We start from the raw sequence: 23,213 nt of genomic DNA on the forward strand, positions 1-23,213 counted from the left end.
AGGTTCTATGCCGTTAAAGTGAAGAATTATCTCATCCTTTAGCTCTTTAATTTTTTCTGGCTTATCGACGTACACCTTTCCTTTCAAATAACCCCAAAGAAAGATCTCCAACGGTGTCGTTGACGTTTAGGTGTGGTTCACATTCAACATCGGCCCTTGAAATTTAACCACCCTGTAGAAGGAGGAGCATGAAGGAGGAGGAGCAGGAGGACATTCCCTGAAAATATTGCAAATGCAATTGCAGATTCCCTTCATTTTGCAGGTATATACAATCTTTTTTTCAAGCTGTAGTAAATTTTTTACCCTTTGGCATTTTCGATATGCGCAAACGAAATGCATTGAAATATAAGATTTTTAATTTATAATATTTCTAGTAGCCCCTAGTTCAGTTAAAGATAAATAAACAAACGAAACTTGTTGGAAAAATAGTTTTATTGTTTTAAAAATACTTTTGTGAGCACAGGATCTCATTGCTACCCACGTTTTTTGTCATAATTACTTAACTCTTCAATATTTGTGCCAGCTGATTACCCGATTTTCTTTAAAGAAGTTAACTCATCTTCTTAATATATCATAAATTTAAAATTTTTTCATACAAGACACTGTACAAAATACTTTTGTGAGCCACTGTATGTATGGAACTCAACTGCACAGCAACTAAATTTAATATTGCGGATTTTCCAAATAGGTACTGGTACTACTTACTTTTCCTAATAAGTGCATAGCCTAATTCTGTTATAAATACGATTGTGATCTTGCCTATCGCCAGCGCTACGAAAAGCTCTTTGCATTCACTTTTAGTGCCACTCATGCGAGCACAGTCGCTTATAAGCCATATTTATACTGCTTAGGCCAGGTAGAATATCCTCACCTGGTCGCTTTGTCATTTCGCTAAGCACCACTACTAGCTTTAGGCAACGCCACGGCATTTCTCTCACTTGCTGCACCTGCAAATAAGGAATGAACTCAAAATTATTTACACTTTTTTCGGCTTTCTCTGTAATCTTATTTGAGCATTAGTGATTGCATTTCACCCACTAAAAGCTAAGTCATCACCATCACACGAGCGCATCTGAAACTGTAACAAATGTAAATTTATTTGCGTCTGCTTTAAGTGGATGCTGCTTGGCGCTCGACTCCTAGTAGCTGGTATTGGTGCTTTGAAGCTTGAAGTTTTTTATCCGCATCCAAGCACTCTGTTTTAAATATCTACAATTCGTTCTTTTTATGCGCCGCACATTAATTTATAGCCACTTGGTGTTTGGTGCATATAATTAGGAGGTATTTCCAGCTTGTTGCCGAGTGTTAAACGACTTTTACTAAAAACTTAATATTTGTATTCGCTACTATAAGGCGCAGCGTTACATATTCGCAGTGCTCTCCGTTCAAATTTGTTCGATGGCCGTACTGGCTTGTCAGCTTCCGTGCGCCATCTGCGATTAATTTTGATATGTTTTTTCTGTTTTTTTTTTTTGGAATGGAATGCCAATTTTTTCAGTTCAACCACTAGTTGCTCACACACAATTCGAAAGGTTAAATGTGCGCATATTTACTATATTAAGCCCTAAATGTGTAGGTAACGCAACGCAACGCATCGCAATGTATAACAGCAACCATCAGCTCAACTTGCATACTGGTCACCACCGTCTTTTTGTTTCTTCGTTCTATTTTTATTGTTCATCATTTATCTAATTATGTCTACATTATAGCCTAACTAGCGTACACACACACATACACACTGTTATTATCACTACCAAATTACTATTATTAACTGTTACATATACACACACACACGCATATCTATATATATATTTAGTATATCTAAGTACTCACATATTAATGCTGTTCTTTTATGTTCATTTGCGTGATTTGAATGATTTTTGCATTTTTACGTTAATCGGTACCAACCAAAAATCCTTAACTTACAAAAATTCCAGGAAATTCACCTAAGAAACTCTTCTCATGTCATCTGTGTGGTAAGCTTCTATGTTCGAAAGCCTCGCTCAAGCGTCACATTGCCGACAAGCATGCCCTGCGCCAAGAGGAGTATCGCTGCATCATCTGTGAGCGGGTCTATTGCTCGCGCAACTCCCTGATGACACACATTTACACATACCACAAGTCGCGTCCCGGCGAAATGGAAATGAAGGACATCAAACTCTATCACCCATTCAATTCATCGATCTGAAACGCGATGCGGAATTTGTATAATTGCAATATTCCGTCAGTAACAATCGCCGCCATGCCAATGGCAACAACAACGACATCAATACCAACATCAACATCAGCAACAACAGGAACAGATGCAAAAAGTGCTGCCACAGCCATAACAAAAACAAAAGCCGTCTCAAGAGACACGAATATGATAACCATTAGACAAATGAGCACAACGAATAAGTCGCCAAATTATGGTGAACAGCAGCTCCAGCAGCAGCAGCAGCACCAGCACCAGCAACACTATCAGTATCAATATCAACAGCAGCAGCAGCAGCAGCAACAACAACAACAGCACTACCTCCACACTGAGTACTACACGCCAGAGCGTGGTGATTCAGTGCAACAACAAACACAACAACAACCATACTCACAAGCAATGCAACATTCTCGCCAAGATGATGCAAGCCATTTGCAGCATCTCATAAAACAACGACAAATAATGACTTTATACGACTACTACTTGTACCAGCGCAATTCGCCGCCGTCAACGTCAACATCCACGCAGTTGCAAACGCCAGTTCATAGCCTGAACAGCGCCGAGAAAATGACGAGCAAAGCGTTTGCCACGAATTTTGACTTGGACACCGACTATGGGAGGGGGACGCGACTATAGCGACAAGTGACAAATTTCAACTAAGCAATTTAAGGAAAAACAAAAACAAAAACAAAAACGAAAACACACACACACACATAAAGCAATGCCATAAAGTAGTGATAACTGTAAACCTTAAAATTTAGCGACATTTACACACATACACACGCGCATACAAATATATAAATTAAATGCAAAAACAAGCAGACATAAGTATACACACACATATACATATATACATATACTTATACATATATTAGCGAACGATTGACAATTTAGGCCTAAATAATTAATATAATCCAAGTTTAGCGTAATTTTTTGCATAGGAAACTCAACTCAACTCAGCTCTCTAAAGCCTTCCGCTTATTTACCTCTAGCATAAATACGTACAAATACATACATATATACACATATGTATATATATATATTTCTATATATGTTGTGCGCATATTTTTCCTAGGTTAGATGTACATTTTCAAAGGTGTACATACTTGTAGGTGCATATACATACATAAATGCAGATATTTACTCGTTAGACACACACGCGTATATACATACATACATACTCGCATACGTACTCGTACTATTGTACGACTTTTTCGTACAAAACTTTTATTCTAAATAACCATCGCATCTCGCAACTACACCCACTGTGGCCTTCTATTGTGTCTACCATACGTACATACATGCACGCATACGTACATATACGTGCATGTGCGCATATATTTTCAAATGTAGTCAATTCAAACTAAAACTCGAAACTCAAAACTTTTTTTACCGCATTTATGCCCTTTACACATTTTTACAACTAAACATTAGGCTTGTTGGACTAATCAATGAACTTAAAACTAGAAGAAAAAAAAACAATGAACTATTAAAACAAAATTTAACCTTAAAAAATCTGCGTACACTCGAAAAACTGAAAAACTTTATTGCTCAACGCCGAAACAAGAGACTTAAGCAGCGAACTTCAGTGGAACGTCCGTCGTTTGATAAAAAAAAAATGTGTGGTGTGTGCATCAGTGGAGCAGCGACGCGAGCAATCTCATTATACATAACAGCGTATTTATTAAATGTTATTTATTGCGTGCAAACAAACAAACAAACAAACTTTTTGCTTGCCCTCCCTAACCCATACCCAAAAGTTTCATGTATACCTGCGGACCTTAACTGAAATAAGAGGTGAGCACAAAGCATTCAAGCGAATAACTGCTTATGGAAACTCTACAAAGTAGCAGCAAACGAAATTTGTGGCGCGTCAATGAAAAAAAAATGCTTGAAGACATCAACGACAAGGTTAGCAAAAGAGTCACCAACAACAAATTCGTAGCGAAACTTGGAACTATTTAAGTAGTTAGTTCACATTCACGGACTATTTACTCTATGAATATGAAAATAGCTCTCTCTTTCTCTCACTCTCACTCTCTCTGTCTCTCTTCCCTCCTACCAATGTATTTCACGCTATCTAGCCACTCTTACCCTGTTGGTCTAATAAATACTCTCTCACACTCACCGACACTTGGAGGCGCTATTTGTAATTGTATATGAATCTTACGCTTTTTCTCCAACTAACTCGAACTCTCCTTCGAGTATCACTGTAAACGTTCTCTCACTCTTAAATTAGACATCTTGCTGGTATTATTGCAATCCTTCACATTGACGACTCTTGTATATTGGGGCTTTGCCAGCTATCCGAAAACGCCCTTCATCACTTATCAGTTACGTTGCTTGTAGTTACATAGTTTGAACGCTCAAACACTCATCTGGCGAAGTATACTCGTACACTCACTCATGCATACATTAATACATAGATATGTTCGTGGCTACCTGACAATTGCGTCAACTACTCACACATACATACATACATACCTACATATATGTACATCTGTACATGCATTCACGTGGTATTTGGTGCAGTGGATCACCAAAGGCGTTTGTTCTCAACTGGCTTTCTGCACACTAACAACCGTACTTCCTGCGCTCTGTTGCGACACTTTCGTAGCAGGTGTCGTACTTTCCTACACTAACCGCTGAATTGCCTCTCTATTACTTTTTGTTTTATGCTTTATTTTTATTTTCACTACCTTTTCCTCATTTTTCGACTAAATTAATTATTTTATTATATTTCAGTTACAGCGTAATTATTATCTTATTCTACTTTTCTTTAAAATTAAAAAAGAATTATAAAAAATCTACTTAAAACGTTGAGTGCCGCCTACTTGTTCGCTTACTTGTATGAAGAGACTCTGCATGTCGGCGCAAAAGCTACTTGTCTCATTCTATTTAATATATTTAATTTATTTATTTCAGGAAGTCAAGAAAACATAATTTCAGACTGATTACTAAACATAAATGATAATGAGAATATATACATACATAATTCAATTACAATTAATTATTGAATGTTTATTTGCAACACTACTGCAAAAAAGTTTATGCGCACTTATGGCGCTAAGAAAATGCGCAATATTTTTCGGATTTTTAATTTTTATTTTTTTGTATTATTCAACTTTAAAGTTCAAAGCTTATCACATAAATGACCCCTGTAGCAATCAAGTGCCACATAAATGGCGGCACTCAACGTGTTAATATGCAGTAATACATTTCCAATACTGACAAGTATTGGGTCCCCGGTGGTTAATTTTTTTAATTCCCTTCGCTCACAATAATTTTTAGCAGGCTATTTTTGCGCCTCAAACGTCTTTTTATTTCCAATTCATGAATTTGAAGTCATTAAATCAATTAAAAAAAAAAATATTAAAAAAAAATTAATTAAATTTTTTTAAATTAACATTTAGTAATTTGCTTAACTGCCTACAGATTTTTTAAAACTTACATTTTTTATCAATACTTAGAAAAAAAGTTCTTAGAAAGCAAAAAAATTCACCTTTTTTATAAATGTATTTTTAAAACTTTTTTTGTACAAAATCGCTTATACTTCGCCCTCTACAACTCTCTATCCGCATAAACCAAGGTTCTTTGACTTCTTTAAACCAGCGAAGCCATACATCCATTTCATCAGCTACTTTGCGCTTTTCTTTGGGCCCTCATCCGTTCTACCGCTATTCTTCACATTGCAAGCGGAAATGTAGTGAAGTACTTTGAAAGCATAATCTCTATTTTCCTTCTTGTTTTCGAAGACTCGTACAAATTCCCTCCGCTTCTCTCTCGTTGTTTGAAATACCACAGCGTCCTACTTCTACTCGAAAACTACTCGAATACCTAAAATATCTCTGTTCTATATAAATATTTAGAAAGCAAAAATGAAACAAAATGAGAATGAATAAGTTTTCATTTGAGTTTGGTAAGTCTACAACGAATGCAGATTTTCTTCTACGTACTTACATACATACAAACATACATAGGTAATGTAGCTATTTAGAAATACGTTTAACTTTGCTTATCAACTAAACAAGCCATCATCACACGACTCATCATCGCACACTTTCACGCGCACTCATATGACATCAGCCGCATCATCGTCATTGCTGTATTTTAATATCATCGTGCACATCGAAAACATCATTATCTCAATCATCATCACACATACACACATACGCATTTTAGCGTCAGCGTCAACGTCACCGGCGCGTCGCCGCTTGTGGTCGAGTCATCGCATACACGCATACACGCTTGCTACTGCATATGTATATAAACAACGCTTACACACACACACAGACGCATCTCATTTGCCAAGCATATGGCTGCGCTTTGCTCTGCTTTTTTGCTATTTTTTACTAGTTTTTTCTGCTTTCTTTGGCTGCGGCTCTCTGACTTTTAGCGAGCTTTGCTAGCCATTTCAGTTTATTTAGCTTCGCGCCAGCACTAACGGCATTGTTTAAAGCTTGTTGTATTGTTCGTGTGTAAATATTGAAATGTAGTTGTTAGTTAACGGTTATAACCAAGAATTTTTGCATGCACTTTTTATTCCATTTGTATTTTACAATTTGTATTTTTTTATTTTGTAAATATGTTTCTAATTTCGGTTACACTTAATTATTGTTAAAAGTTAATTTTTAAGTTGGAAAATATATATTACGCTAAGTAACTCAAGTAAGTGCGTAGAAATGCGTTGCTGTCTCCAAAGCGAAACTCGCTAATTGCATGTCCGTTTCTGAGAAGAAATTTGAAAAATAATACATTTTTTCCGGCAGTTCTACGCCTACTTGAGCGTTAGTTGAGTTCATTTTCTTCCATAAATTTCAGCTTCATAGCCTTTTTCAACTTTCGCTTTAGAAAAAAGTTTTACAGCTCAAATATTCACTATCCTCAAATCAAATATTAAAATACCTAAAAAAGTACTTTTATAAATATAAACCAGCTTTCTAATCTAAAATCACTTTTATTTCGTATCGAACGCCTAAAAAGAAACAACAAAAACACCTACAAAACTGAAATTCTAATTCTGAATTATTGTATATTTACCCAACAGTTAATTTTTAATACTCCCACAAATACAAATACATAAATTATTTAGTTTAAGCCTCACTCCAACTATATCTACTTCCGCTTTAAACTAAAACAAAAACAATAAATTTATAAAAACAAAATCATGCTAATACATAAAAGTATTGTATTTTATATTTTCTCATTTCAACGAGTTCTGTCTCACTTTTTACTCGCGCACACACACACACTTTTAATTTTCTTGCTCCTCAAAGAAATCGCTCTCTACATCGTCTTTCCCACTCATTTACTAATCTATTTTCCGTCTTCTCATTTCTTACTCTCTCTCTCCCGCCGTCTTTAGGTGCGCACTCAGCCATACGCTCGGACGCTACGTCACCGACAAGTTCTACCTCATCACCACCCTCACCGCCTACCGCGCTCACATCGCCTTCGCCCTCTTCGCTGAGTTCGTTGGCGTGCAACGGCGGCAATGGCGGCCTCAATGTCCCTGGCGGCGGTGGCGGCAGTCTCTTCAACATGCACAACTCATCACCTCCACGCCCAGGCAGTGGCGGCAGCATTACGCCCAACGGCAACGGCAATTGCGGCGGCCCAACTGGCGCGTCCTCCTTGACAACCGCATCGCCACAAATTCCGTTGCGCATGCCACCGCCCACCAGTGGCGGCATCAACGAGCCTCAGGAGTGCCCCTACTGTCGACGCACCTTCTCATGCTACTACTCGCTGAAGCGGCACTTCCAAGACAAGCACGAGCAGTCTGACACGCTGTATGTTTGCGAGTTCTGTCATCGACGCTATCGCACCAAAAACTCACTCACCACACACAAGAGTCTGCAGCATCGCGGCTCGAGCGGCATGCTGAAGCGCCTGCTCAAAACGTCCGCCATCAAAAATGTGCTTGTGCCACCGCACCATCACCACCATCATCTGACGCATCCGCGCGCCAGTCTATTCGACTTCACCAGCGAACTGGGACAGCCACCACCAGGCATCCAATAGGATTACAGATGGAATGCGATTTTTTAGAGAGCCCGCTAAGCTGAGTGGAGCGTAGGCGCGCAATTATTCTTATGTAGTATTTGCAATTATACTTATACAATAAATAGGCGTGAATACTAATTTACTTATGTTAGTTATTGTACTTGTAATTCGGTAAAGCTTAGTGATTTTCAATGTAGTTATGTTTATATAGGATTTTATTTCACTAACTGTAAACAATTCAAACACAATCACTCACATACACATATTCATGCAGGCATTACACAAAGTATAAGCGGTAAATAGCGCGGCCAGCGCAGTGCGCGTTGGCGCCTAAGTGCAATACAGAAAGGAGCAAATCCGCACCGCTTTCGAAATGGGCTTAAGATATAAGTAAAGTAGAATAAGCTTTTCAACGAAAAGCACAACAATTGAGGCTGGCCTGGCAGCCGCTAAGATGAAATGACGAGAGAGAAAGTCCATTGTAAATACACACACACACACACATAAGAAACATATACAGTTGTAAGCGTAGTCTAAGTTCTTAGCTACATTTAATGCTAATTACCGTTAGTTTTAATTACTTCACTTACTGCTAATTTCAAAGCAAAGCAAAAATGCATAAACAAATACTTATATGACAGTTTTCTGCAGATGCACGCCACCAAAATTGGTAAGAGAACCAAGAACTTGAGTGGTAACTGCCGATAAGACAAAGCCGCAGCAACGCCAAACTGCGGGCCAGTGGTCTAGCAATTGCAGCAAAAGGAGGAGCGTGCGTAGTGGCCAAGGTGGGGGCGCTAAGTGGAAAAGTGTGAAAAGTGGGGAACAGTGAAAAGCAAAAAGCAACTATGCAAAGGGCTGTGCCCTCACTTTCACTTTTGTTTTTATCAATTTGTACATATCATGGCGTATACGCAACATTCGATGCCGTTTCGGTATTACCTAGCAAAATTAAATTTGAATAGCAGAAATCTGTGAGAAACGAAAGAAGAAGGAAATAGTACGCGGCGCCGTTGCCTTTGCCACTGCACGCCACTGTGCATTTGCACCCCAGACGGGTGTCGGGTGTCTTTATAAATAATAATTTTTATTATGCAAATGTAGATTTTTTAGTAGTCAGTTTCTTGTGTTTTTTCTATTGATTTTTCGAGTACATTTGGGTTGACTTACTTTCGAGTGCGCTGCAAATTCTCTAGAAATCAAATGTATTCCAACTGAGCAAGAAAAACAATATAAGAAACAGCAGAAAAGAAAACTTTTTCAAAGTGAAGTTGAGTGTAAGAAGAAGAAATATTGAAAGAAAAACAAATGCGTAGATCAAGGAAATGAAGTGTGAGCGCGATTTTACATAATTAGCCATAACTTGGGCAACACTGTGTGCCAAAAGCGGTTTCAGCCGTTTGCATTTCTTAATTAATTATGATAATAAAATACAAAAACAAAAACATTTAAATGAAAAATGAAAAAGTGAAAAAGTGAAAAACCAGTAGCACTAAAAATGCATGTTATATTGCAAATATACATATATACATACATACATACATATATTAAATGAATTGAATTAAGTGTAAATCTAAATGAACATTATCAGGGATTAATATCAGTAGAATGTCCTTTTTTCTATACAATTAAATTAAATTAAATTAAATGAAAAACAAAGCATCAAGCGAAACTTAATATTTTACCAAACTAAAGAAAACAACTTAAAGTGGAATCGATGAAATTTATTAAAAGCATACATATATGTATACAATACACACATACACACACAGAGACATGCAAGTACGCATGCAATTCTAAATGTAAGCCCAGCTATTTATACATATGAAAGACGCAGACATATTTATGCAAAATGCACAACAACAAGAAAAGAAAAATATAAACAAAAACAAAAACAAAAACAAACAAACTCAGTGATTTTCACCAGTGAAGTACAAATGACTTGAAATTTATACAAACAAATGAAAATGAAATGCAAAAATGCAAAAAGACAAAATGAAAAAATGCAAAGGCATAACTGTATTTGGAAATTTACAATTCCAGTTGCATAAAATACTATGTATACAAAAACAAAGTAACAAGCGCATTTAAAACCACAAAAACTAATAATGTTAAAAAACATGGAAAATATACAGCAAGTAAAAAACTTCAAGAAATTAGTACGAAAAGCCTCAAACACCTCAAAGTTTTTTTTTTTTGTTTTTAAGGAAATGCATTACTTTCACAGCAAATCAAATAGAAAGAAAGTACGCAAATCGCTGAAATAAATTTTAAACAAACAAAAAATATTTTTCTAAATGTACATTGAACAGATTTTCACTCAGAGTAGAACACAATTTTTATTAACTATGTAAGCATGTAAATATTAAAAAACTATAAGTTAAAATATCTTACAAAGTAAAGTCATGAATTAAGAAATTAAGAAAAAACAACAACAAAAAAATAACAAAAGCAAAACACTTACATAATATTAGCGTTTATTAAAAAAAAGTAACAATTTGGAAGCCAAAAAACAAAAAACAAAAATAGCAAAAAACGCTCAAAACTGCAAAGTACGAACTCCAAATTGTTATTTTCGCACATATCCGTAAATTGTCTCAGGAATTACTACTTTTAAAACGATGACAAAAACACAGCAGAAATGAAGCACTACAAGAAGCTTTTAAGCTGCTGCCAACAGCTTAAGACGCTAGCAACGAGAGCTTTTGTAACACACAAACAACAAAACAAATCAAACGAAATATTGCTACTTAAAAGTGAAATATTTATTAGTAACAAAAACGTCTCACTAGCAGTTAATTGAAAGAAACTTGACAACCTCCGCAATGATTAGAAGTATTAAAAGCAAGCAAATGTGTGCCATTGCATAACCTTAAATTAATGCAGGAAAAAGCGCAGCAAATGCGTACTAAAAAATACACAAAAATAGTAAATAAATGTAACAGCAAAGCGCGGTGCGGCGCGTAAGTGAAAGCTGCTGCGTAAGCAAAGCGCGCAACTACACCGCACGAAAGCGCGCCTGTGAAAGCACGCGCAAGCTCACTACCGTTATACAACAGCACTGTACAGTTATGCATTCACTCTGCCGTTATGTCTAGAGCAAACTTTACAAAATATAAATCAAATTGAACTAAGAGTTCAATGCGTTTCATGCGCAGTTTAAGGTTTCCAAATTTTAACTCTTTTTCGAGCTTTCACCAAACCCAACTTGCCAGTGCAAATGTGCCAAGAATCACATTGAAATCCGTCTTCAAATCACAAATCAATGAGACTGCTCGATTTCAAAATGATTTCCGCTATATATCATACTTCTATATATCCTACTGCAAATGCAAACGCGTTGCCCAGTTACCCAGTTGACTATAGACTCAGTGCTAATGAATGTCTGAAAGTTGAATATTCACGCGTTTATATGTGACTAGTTTATATTTACTTAGTTGTAGGAAAGAGAGTTTCTGCAACAAATATATGTACATTTTAATTTTATGGTAATTGTTTTTAACTAATTTTAATTTTGTTTTGTTTTTGTCTATTGTACCCTTAATACTTAACAAATTCGTTTCTCGTAAGTGTAATTCTAAAACTGCGTGTGTGTATATGTAGAATAGCATACGCTCGATATTTATTATTATTTTTTTTTTTATTTTATCAAAATTGGCAAATTTAAAAATACGACAAACTGTGATCTATTTTCTCTCAAATTTTCATACGAAATTCTTGTTTGGCTGTTAACTATTTTTACACGAAGTAAGATTTAATTAGAAAGCAAAAAATGAAGCAACTGCTTTTTTGTACAAAATTTATGTTTAGGTCTCATGTGCAAATGGATATACAAATTTATTTTTTTTTTTACATTTTGGTGCGACTCAAATCATCTAAATTTCTACACATACAACAAATGCAACTACAATTAGAAATTAGCAACTAGAAATGTATAGAATTTACACAAGTGTACGGTATTTATTTTGCTGCTTAAAAATATTATTATTACTATTATGCTTAATTTTATTTTCCTTCGAACCTGAAGAGTTTTAAGAGTTTTATAAATGTGAAACTCGAGAAAAAATTAGCGTACAGATGTGCGCAAAAAATTCAAAATTCATAAATCGTTTTTGGATTTGTTAATAAAGTGAAAATATAACAAAATTAAACATAAAAAATTGGCTTTTATTTTTTTTATACAAATATTCGCAAGTCTAAGCCCACAGTGCAAAGAATTGAAATTGGCTAAAATCGTTAAATTGAGTATTAACGGCATTCAGTCAACAGTCACCGGTTATTATTTGTATAAAATAATCACTACAGTGACTGCTGACACGCGGCATAAGAATCTTTAAAACAATAAATATGTAGACAAAAATCGTAAGAAATAAAAAACAGCGGCCAAAGGTGTACTAAAATTGATTTATTGTATTATGCAATTAATTTAAAAGCAAACATTTTCACACATTTTTTATTAAGTGGACAGATACCTGTAAACGGCCATATATTCCCTGATTTTCATTAAAATGATTTAAAATGAAGAAATCAATATCAAATCAAATATTAAAATAATATATATATTCTCAATCGGCGGGCATTGTAGCATCGGCGTCAGCGACCTGAGTACAAAAAACCAAAAATTTTTTTGTTTATTAATGTCATAATTTTTATATGAATTAAACAAAAATGGAAAAATAAATTCGCGGAATAAAATGCTTAAAAAAAAATTAATTTTATGGCGAATTTTCCTACTATTTTTGCTTCGAAAAAATAATTTTTTCGAAAAAATTTCGAAAACTTGTATTCACATAGAAAGTAAAGGTATAAAAAATGTGTGTGTAAAATTTCAGAGAGATCGGTCAATCAATTTTCGAGTTATCGTGTACGCCAAATCGAAAAATATTTAATTTTAAAAATAAAAAATTTTGAGAAAAACGCGTCAAAGTCGGCAACGAACTATACCTCTCCCAGCGCTCGAATGCAAAGAATAGAGTCGTCACGGTTGACGATCTGTAATATAAGAAATACTTAAATTTACGTTAAAAAATTTTTTTTGACATATTCTTAAAGGATTATATTCAAAAAAAAATGTTTTTCGAAATTTTACTGGTCCCTGTCCTCTTAAAGTAAAAAACATTTACTAAAAAATATTTAGCAAAGATAATTTTACAAAAATCTTGTAGTCAAGTATCGGGTGTTTTTTAAGAGCTTGAGAACTCAAATTGATAATATATATATATAATTGGCGCATACACCCTTTTTGGGTGTTTGACTGAGCTCCTCCTCCTATTTGTGGTGTGCGTCTTGATGTTGTTCCACAAAGGGAGGGACCTACAGTTTCAACCCGACTCCGAACGGCAGATATTTTTATGAGGAGCTTTTTCATGGCAGAAATACACTCGGAGGTTTGCCATTGCCTACCGAGGGCGACCGCTATTAGAAAAATGTTTTTCTTAATTTGGTGTTTCACCGAGATTCGAACCTACGTTCTCTCTGTGAATTCCAAATGGTAGTCACGCACCAACCCATTCGGCTACGGCGGCCGCCGTATAATACAAAACAGAAATATTGTTGGAATGAAATGTTCTTTAACCCTGGATCACTAAACATTCGTCTAATAGACTACGCCATGTCTACTGTTTTGCGATTTCGTCATGTTCCCATCACACCACCTCACTAACAGAGCTTTCATAAATAGTTTAATAGAAATAATAAAATATTACTTCTCCTAATTTTCACTTATTTTTTTTAACTAAAAAAAGGAAATATAAAAATATACTTGCTTTTAATTTGTAGTCTGTGCGACGAATGATGAGTGACAGACTAACACCGATTAAGGTTTAGTGATCTAGACTTACTTATAATCTGGTAGATGATTTCTTGGCATTTACATTCTAAATGTGACATCCGGTATACGTCCGCCTAGGCTTCGAGAGTTACAGTTCCACTCGACCAGCTCAATGTTTGACGACTTTTTCCATTACGATTTGCTGGCAATTTAGGTTCGAATAAGTAGGTTGCTAGCCCGCTTATCCTAGCTTAGTGATGCATGAAAACCACCTACAGCTCCCAGCAGGTATTGCCCGTTTTGGTCCGCCAGTGGTATTTTACAACCCACTTAGCCTGCATATCTACCGAGCGTTCCCTATCCGTCACCTGGGAACGCGACCGATGGGAGACAGGCAACTCCTCACGGAAAATTGAGGCCCTTTGCTCCACTAGCAGTTCAAGGAAAACATATATTTTTCAATAAATCTCAATAATAATAAGTCTAAATGCGCACAATCAGCAAAAATCCGACGCAAACGATGGTCATTTGGCTTCAATTCTTGCACAAAGGCTGTATTTGATGGGCACGTAAGCCAAAAACTCTTACTTAAAACTTTCCACGCAATCGAACCACAAAGGCCAACAAGTCTAGCAAAACGACGAGTCGACATTTCGGCGTCTTTTCAACCATTCGCTCTATGAACTTCGCGTGCAGATTTTTTTTTAAGTAAATTCCCACAGTTTGAAAGCGTTCTTCTGACGTTAAACGATTCCTAATGACTTTTCAAACCTTACCGCACAGAAATGCCAACACATCTCGCCATTCTCAGCTGTCAAGCCATAGTTAACGATATCGATAGTTCTCATGCAGCTAAAAACACACCCGACATATTTTTTGTAAGATTCGAACTACAGTCAGTGGTCACTGGAGTGAGTGAGTAATGACTAATGCTCACTAGTTTCTATTATCAGATTACCGTAATAAATGTACAAACAATGCATTTGCAACGAATGCGGCGCTAAAGACGTTGCCCGTATACGAGTACAGGTGCAAAATTTACTCACGTACAAATTTTTTTGCTGGATATTTATTGACTATATCGACGTATCTTAAAGTCACACTGTGCTGGGCTTGCTTCTGCTACCTTGTTTTCTTTTCTAATATTCATTTTTTCTTTAAATATTTATTTTATTTTACACTATTTTAAGTCGTTGGCAGGACCCTTTTCATTTGGAATTAGCAAACAAGACTAGATGGGAGCGGTGCCACTAAGAGCTCAGGTTTTTGAATTTAGTGTTTTTTCTTATCAGTCACGGTGCATTAATATGTATTCAGTTAAAATGTGTCGTGCGTGAAAACTATTTTTAATGAAGCTTTTTTTGTTTGAAATAAACGAAGGAGGATTGAATTTTTTTTTTTTAAGTTAAATTGCGAAAGTACTCTGGGTGACAAAAATGCCTCTTATTTGCATTTATAACACACATAGAAAAATGAAACCTGCTTGTATGAAACTATGAAAGCCTTTTTAGGCATTGTGAGCCGTGTAGTCGTACGAGCAGCCTAGAAAATTTAATTTTCTATGTATGAAACAAAGTCTGTATGCGTGTAAACAGTTAAATAAAACAAATTCACTAATAAATTAATAAACATTTTACAAAATTACACGCAAAGTTGCTGAAAAATATTGAAATAGCCATCAGAAATGCCACATTTTCTTGCAGAACTGTACAGTGCGGTTGGGCAACATTCGTAAGTAGCCGACGCAGCTTCTTTATATTAAAAAAAAACAACAGATGATATTAACGGGTCTTGACGCTAAGTCAATTTTTGTTAAGGGATGAAAGTATGTTTTTTTGCACAAATTTCGTCACAGAATTCAACAAAAGTCAGTCAACCACTTTTACCTCAGACTCCTACTTTTGAACTCAAAATCTTTCAACAAATCTAAACAAAATGCAACGCATATCACGATTTTCAAGATATTTCAAAATTCAGAATAAAAAAACAGGAAATGGAAACAAAAATTAAATTTATTCAACATTAAAAATCGCTCTTTAGCTAATTGGAAATTTTATTGTACTTTAGTCAAAATTATGAAACAAAATTCTAACTTTAAGCTAAAAATAAAATAAAAAAGTGAAATATTCATAAATTTGGTCTTCTGCACTATTCCTTTGTTCCGGAATGTATAAAAAAACCAGTGAATTAAAAGAAAAAATATATAAGACGCAAATTTGAAGACAAAAACAAAATCTGTGATTTGATATAAAGTTAAAAAAAAAAAATAAAAATAATAATTACAAGTCTAAAATTTTAAATTGTGTATAGCAAAAACATGAAATGAGCTAAATTAAAATGCGAAATACAGAAAAAATTTCCAAATCTTGTACTTATGGCTCCTTTTCGAATTTTTATTGATAACAAAATTATATTGTAAAAACAAAAAAAATCAAATGCTAAATTCGTGTTGTTAATGTTACGATTGTGTTTACTAAATCTCAAAGAAATCAGGGCTCATGGAAATTTCAGGCAATAAGCATAGAAATCTATTTTAACTTTTAACACAAAAAGAAATAAATGCCAAGAATTAATAAAAAGAATCACACAAAACATATTTAATAGCAACTTAAAACAAAAAACACAAGCACACTTTAAAAATCCGACAAGGCGTCAGTGGAAGGGATTACAAAGCCCTACAACTCCACCCGCTGACTTTTCGGCCAGTCTGTGCAGGCTGGTCAACACATATTCGTGTGCGCATACATGCACACATACATACATAAAAACCAAGCGAATTTACAAACACATTCTCATATACATACATATTTACAAATACATACATACATATATATGGTGCACACTCAAGCATTTCAACATTGCCAGTGAACTCCCCAAAAATGCACACTCAAGACGCACATATGCAGATGTACATTTTACACTCATATCTGCCAAAAACAAAAACAAAAAAAACAGCAACAATATACCAGCAGAGATGCAAGTAAAATGAATAAATTATATGAATCTTGAAAATATTTAATTAAACTTCGTGTATACTAAACAACAAAAAAGAAAATAAAAACCCTATTATAATAAAAAATATAAAATGTTTGTTGTACTCATTTATATAATATTTTGTCTTGATAGGATTGATACAATTTTAATACAAAAACTCAACAATTCGTGTGATTTGTTATTGTTAGCAACGGAGTTTTCAATTTGTATCTATATAAAGTTAAAAGTGCCCTTATATCCGCGACAGACATTTGATGGTAAGAGCAAGGAGCAGCAGGAGTGAAGCAACTGGTATAAATGAACATACAGTCATGGACAGATAAACAGCACAAATGTGCACCTTATGTGTTAAGTTAAGTTTGCCTTGCGAATCATCATCGATTTGCCTTTTTAAAGACACTTTACACTCGAAACACTCCCTTTCATTTCCTACTTTTTCTATCATCGTCCTATTCTCAACAGAGAAATGGTTTATTACCATGCACACAGGAAGAAGGCATATGCAAATACAAGTATGTGAATTTATATACCTGCATATGCGCATATACACACATATATATGCTCACTCAAGTAGGACAGAGCCAGATGTCGAACGTTGTCGAACGCGGGGGCCGATTGTGCTCTTTGTTGTTCGTTCCGCGCTCTCGCTTGCAGTTCAAGCACATTAGCTTACATTTGCTTGCGTACGGAATATATTCGTATATTCGATATGTCCATATGATTTGTATGCATCTTTACATATAGATTTGTTCTTTTTGAAAATTGCGCGAATTGTATATGTATATAAATATTACCATACATTTTTTCCTTCATATATAATAAAAAAATTAATAATAATAACAGTTCATTCAAGGTAACGGCAATGAGCAAGGTAACACTAATGAGCAAAGTAACGACACATTTTTTCGTGCGTGCAGCCTGTTAAATCGAATTATAAGACGTTATCACGTCAAAACACATGGGTCCGTCGAATATGGGCAACCCTGTACTTTATTTATGGTTATTGCTGTGTTGAAGTGGACACAAAAATGGCACATTTTAACTTGTGCAGCGGAGGGTAAAACATTAATAATTTTTCAGCGATATTTAGCATATTTTTTTGTTTCTTAAATAACATTTTAAAGTAATTACTAAAAATGAGACGGGGAAAACATTGCACGCCGGAGAAAAGAGCTCTCATATACCGTATGAGTCAAAACGGAAAAAGCTAGACAGAAATAACTGAAGTGATAATGTGCTATCGGAAAATGGTTTATAATGCTCTCAATTTAGTTAAGAATGATGCATCCTATCTAAGCAAAAAAACGGAAAGAGAATCAAAGCCGCCAAAAACTGATGTTAATGTGGCTAGAGCTATAATACGCAAGAGCAAAGCAGATCCTTTTAAGTCGGCACGGCAAATAATGCTTGAAATAAACCAAGAATCTGGCCTACAGATGTCCAGAAAGCTTGTAGGAAAGCGACTTAACGAAGTCCAGCTGTTTGGGCGCATAAGCAGAAAAAAACCACTCCTCTCAAAAAGACATATCAAACACCGGCTGGCCTTTGGAAAAGCCCACAAAGACAAATCTATTCAGTTTTGGAAGAACGTACTTTGGACCGACGAAACCAAAACAAATAGGATGGGACCAGATGGGAAAACTATTGCACGTCATCCAAAAAATCAAGCGCTAAATCCTAGATTCACAAAAAAAACCCCTTAAACACGGTGGCGGAAGCATTAGGGTTTGAGGAGCTTTTTCCTGGCATGGTGTTGGGCCGATTGTTCGCGTGGTTGGTAAAATGGACCGATTTCAGTGTCTGGATATACTCCAGAATAAAATGGAGCCATTTGTGTTTGAGTTTATGCCATTAAATTGGACATTTATGCAGGTCAATGATCGAAAGCATACTGCAAAGACAGGGACGCAATGGCTCAGAAGAGAAAACATTAATATACCGGATTGGCCGCGGCAGAGCCCTGATCTCAATTCAATAGAAAATTTGGGGAATGACGTTAAGATCAAAATCGCTAACAAAAATTTTAGAAATTTTGATGATTTGTGGACCGCAGTTGAGGAGGCTTGGTACTCGATTCCAAAGGATAGATGCCACAAGTTTGTAGAAAGCATGGAGCGACGGCTTGAAGAAGTAATCAAAAACGGTGGATACAGTAAAAAGACGAATCTGGTAAAACTGTATTATTACTTAACTATCTGATTTGTTTACTATTTTTGCTTTTATTTGGAATTTTTTAGGATGTGCTACTTATGTGTCCAGGAGGTTTCGTGAGTTATTAACGTTCTCGTAAATTAAATCAGAACTGAAAATCTTTTTCACCACTTTTTTGTTTGAAGTGGAAGTAAATAAGTTTTTTATTTTTTATGTTCGCTTTTTCCCCATAAAAAATAATTTAAAAACATATTCAACTCTTTGCTTTCAAAGTCTAAATGTGCTATTTATATGACCATGGCTGTATGTCGGCTACACTGGAAAGGAGCTGCCAAAATGCATTTATTTGGAGTCACTCAAGTTTAGTATCGCCGCGTTCATACAGAGTAACTTTTGTTACTTCAACTCGTTACTTGTGATGCTCCTGCTCTGTCAACACCCTTTGGGTTCTCGTTCTTCTCAATGTTAATGTTGTCGAAAAAAACTCACTCGACGGGAACACCACAAGTGAATCGTTCCCCCGACAGTCGGTTCTATGTTACCGGAACGACCCGGATTTACTATGTATCCGGCCAAGGACTGTCACTCTAGCAGCACTCCCTGTACATGCAGGGGGAATGTTTTTGCTGCTACAACAACAACCAAAAGAGAATTCGTAAAGTCGAAGCAACAAAATTTGATCTGTAAGAACGCGATCTAATGAAACTTGCCTAATATCAGAAAAGAGAATTTGCTGCTATGAAAATAGTGAGTTATAGCAGTCTTTTGAGGTAAACCCATACTCCCTGGTGGCGAATCTTGCTCAATAAATTTGTTGCTGCTTTCATGTGCAAATTTTGCATCGAGCGAGCGAAGAAGTGACCAATCGAAGACGCATAATATTTGTTGCGTTCTTTTGTTTCCAAATAGCAAACCTACAGTTGCCCCATTTTGTTTTTTGTGTATCCGGCAGTAGGCCACTTCTTTGTATTCAATACGAATCCGTGCGAGGTGATAGCAGTAGTGCAAAGGCAAAATTTTCATGCTTTCTTTTTTTTTAGTATTTTGTTTTTTCAGTCCAACAGGTCAATCAATGTTTTTTTGGTGTTTGTATGTATATAAATATAGTTGTTGTTGTTGTTGTGATGACCAGCTGTTCTTGTTTATATTTTTTCCTGTTTGATCAATTCCATTTTCCTGCTCGCTTGGCGAAAAGTTTGCATGTGAAAGTAAACGAAGTTGTCGAGCAATATTCGCCACTAGCGGGTACGGTTATACCTGATGAAAATGGCGAAGGTTTTTTAAGAGGAGCCTTTCCATGCCAGAAATACCCTCGGAGCTTTGTCCTTATGGGCCATATTTTATAACTTATCGGAAGATAAGCAATCGATATTTGGTCCTTACGATATCTGTTCATTTGTGTGATGTAAAACAGAGAACTGCACCGGCTCAGTGTAAAACATTCATACGCTTCACTTGAACAAAAAAACAGGCCTTTGCGTTCAAACGATCGAACTTGTTCAAATAAGTTACTGTTATTGTTTATTTCAGCTCAATCAAATCATGAGCTGCATTTTAGCTCTCCGATGTTATCACCAATCGTCTTCATAGCAGCCGTTTCGGGTATTTGCTCGTTCGGCTATACATTCATTTTTTTGAGCAAGAATAAAAGGGCTATAGAGCCAAATGAGCCGGTTTGAACACGTATGATGCCGCATGAGTTTTTGCTTGTAACTAACGATAGCAAAGTAAAAGCAAAATTTTAAAGCAAAAACACTATATTTTCATATTTGTTTTTTTTTTTTCTTAAAACTTATAATAAAACACGAAAGAAAATAATGTAAATAAGGAAACATTGCTGAAACCAACTAATCCTTTCAAATACGAAACGCAATTTACAGCGTACATTGTACGCCAACGCTCGTTCGCTCGAACATGTGCTATTTACAATAATGACAATTACTTCTTTGAACAAGTTTGATCGTTTGAACGCAAAGGCCGATGCTAATTTCATTCAATGCTGCTTTTTGTTCAATGATTAGATTTGAGCCGAAGACATTAGATCATACGTGTTGACTGAGCTGAACTACGCGTTCGCCTGCATGAGCTGACTGCATTTGACCAAATATTTTGGTTCAATTGACTGAATGTGAGCAAGAAATTTAGCGTATGAACGACCCAAGAAAACAATGAGCCATGCAGGTCTCTGATGTAAAATGATGGATGAATGGAAAAAATAATGAGATGTCGCCAATCGTGGTACCGTTACTTTACTCTCGTATTAGCACCAGTATGGCCAGATTACCATTTTCGTAACATGATTTAGCATTTTTTTTTTGTTATTTAGTCTAGGAGTTTTTGTTCTTTCTTCATGGCATTTTTCTAGCCTGTTCTAATTAAAATGTAATGTTTAAAATTTTGTAAAATATAAATTTTTTTAAATTAGTTCAATAATTCACTCAGTTTTATTTCCTAATGTATTTATAATTTATCTTAAAACTAAGATTTCCATACTTCTTATTGGTGATAAAGGGTTCAGTTTTGTTAGGTGACCATTATCGCTCTAACATTTTATATTAAATGGCGTATATGAGAATTATTTACTTATTTTCTATGTTTATAACTTGTCGATGGGTCGATTTCTTTGCAGCCTTCTTTTAGATGTCAGTTCTTTTATTGGGAGTAAATTAACTTCTTTGTTACTGTGTTTTTCAAGGGTGGAGTAATGCCTTGTTGTTGTTTTCTTTATTTGCTGTTCAACAGTTGGGACCATGAGATCTTGGTGAATGTCGTTATTAGTGATATACCAAGGTGCATTTACTATTAGCCGTAGTATTATTTTAGTTTTATTTTTTTTTAACATCTGGTCGCATTGCCCCCGATTGCGGTTATTGTTGGTGTTCTTCTCCTTTCAGCAGTCAAATCTCTCTCTCGCTACTGCAGTGTTGCCTAGCTTTGGATATAAAAACGCACTAAAAACGCTCATTTAAGGGGAGATATACACCTAGAAGGTCGTGAAAAATCGATTTTTTTTTTTTTGCATTTTCTTAAAGTTTGAGGGCTCTAGAATATCTAGTGAAAAGGACAAGGTAATATTTCGATAAATAAGCTAGTTACAGCCGAGAACGTGAAACTTGATTTTATGGGCCGGAGCTGACAGGCAAATTTCAAACGTGTTTTTCTCAAAACCACGTTTTTCAAGTTGATACCCAAAATTTCTCGAAAAGTAATAAACCGATTGCCTTGAGGCTTTTTGTGGTTATTCTATACAACATTATCTAGTAGATGTCATAGGATTTTTTTTTTCCGTTACATAGTTTTTGTTCTATAGGCAAAATAAGAACTCATTTTTAGCCCAATAATCGATACTTATGTTCAAACGTCCGCCATTTTGTTAAAAATCGATATTTTCAAAATCGGCTACGACAAAGACTAGATTTTAGTATCTGGTTTAATAATCTTTTTGGTTTTCTTATTTCAGATGATTTTTTGAGAAACGCCATTGGATACCGCGGAGGCTGATTTTTTCAAGGACTTCCAAGGATTCTACATTATCCTTTACAATTCTTATTATTTTAAGCTAAAACAAATTTAACACATTTTTGAATATATGTACTTTTAGATAAATAAAACCCCAATCATACATTTTAAATAGTTTCCTTTGAAAAAAATTCATAAAAATGACCTTTTTTCCGGCTTTTAGGTGTATATCTCCCCTTAAAGAAAATAAAGCAGCAAATTTTTATTGAATTACTTAAAGAACTTTATATGTGTGACAAATTGTCTTTAAAATGTGCGTTTTTTTTTTTAATAAATGTGTTAAGGTTATGTACAATTAAATGTATGACTTTTTTGTTAAGAGAAACCCTTGTGTTAAGAGAATGACTTTTTTGCTATATTTGAGGTTATGTAATAAGTTAAGGTACTAATTTTGTAAAAATGCCCTTATACTTTCTTCAGTAGTATTTTGTTGCTTATTTTTAATATGAATACACCTCTTGATGCCCTATGTCCCACTAAGGATTGAGGACCGAAAGAAACGATTACACCACTATGACTTTAATTCGCATTCAGTAAATTCAAACGCTTTTTAAAATGTGTTAACAGGTTTTCAATGTT

General features: G+C 35.2%; 1 protein-coding gene across 3 annotated transcripts in view; it reads left to right on the forward strand.

Moving 5' to 3' along the window:
- The window catches only part of LOC129239553 (broad-complex core protein isoforms 1/2/3/4/5), an 89,694-nt gene extending 80,219 nt beyond the window's left edge, over positions 1–9,475 (forward strand). For 2 of the 3 annotated variants that reach the window (XM_054875128.1, XM_054875130.1), the window contains exon 8: positions 7,560–9,475. In XM_054875128.1, coding sequence (XP_054731103.1) covers positions 7,560–8,218 — 659 coding nt within the window. In that variant the 3' untranslated portion in view covers positions 8,219–9,475. Of the gene's footprint in view, positions 1–1,937; positions 2,265–7,559 lie in introns of those variants that run through there. The other variant, XM_054875131.1, reaches the window with a different exon arrangement.
- Positions 9,476–23,213: the final 13,738 nt, after the last annotated feature.

Source organism: Anastrepha obliqua, chromosome 2, assembly GCF_027943255.1.
Source record: "Anastrepha obliqua isolate idAnaObli1 chromosome 2, idAnaObli1_1.0, whole genome shotgun sequence".
NCBI classification, from domain to species: domain Eukaryota; kingdom Metazoa; phylum Arthropoda; class Insecta; order Diptera; family Tephritidae; genus Anastrepha; species Anastrepha obliqua.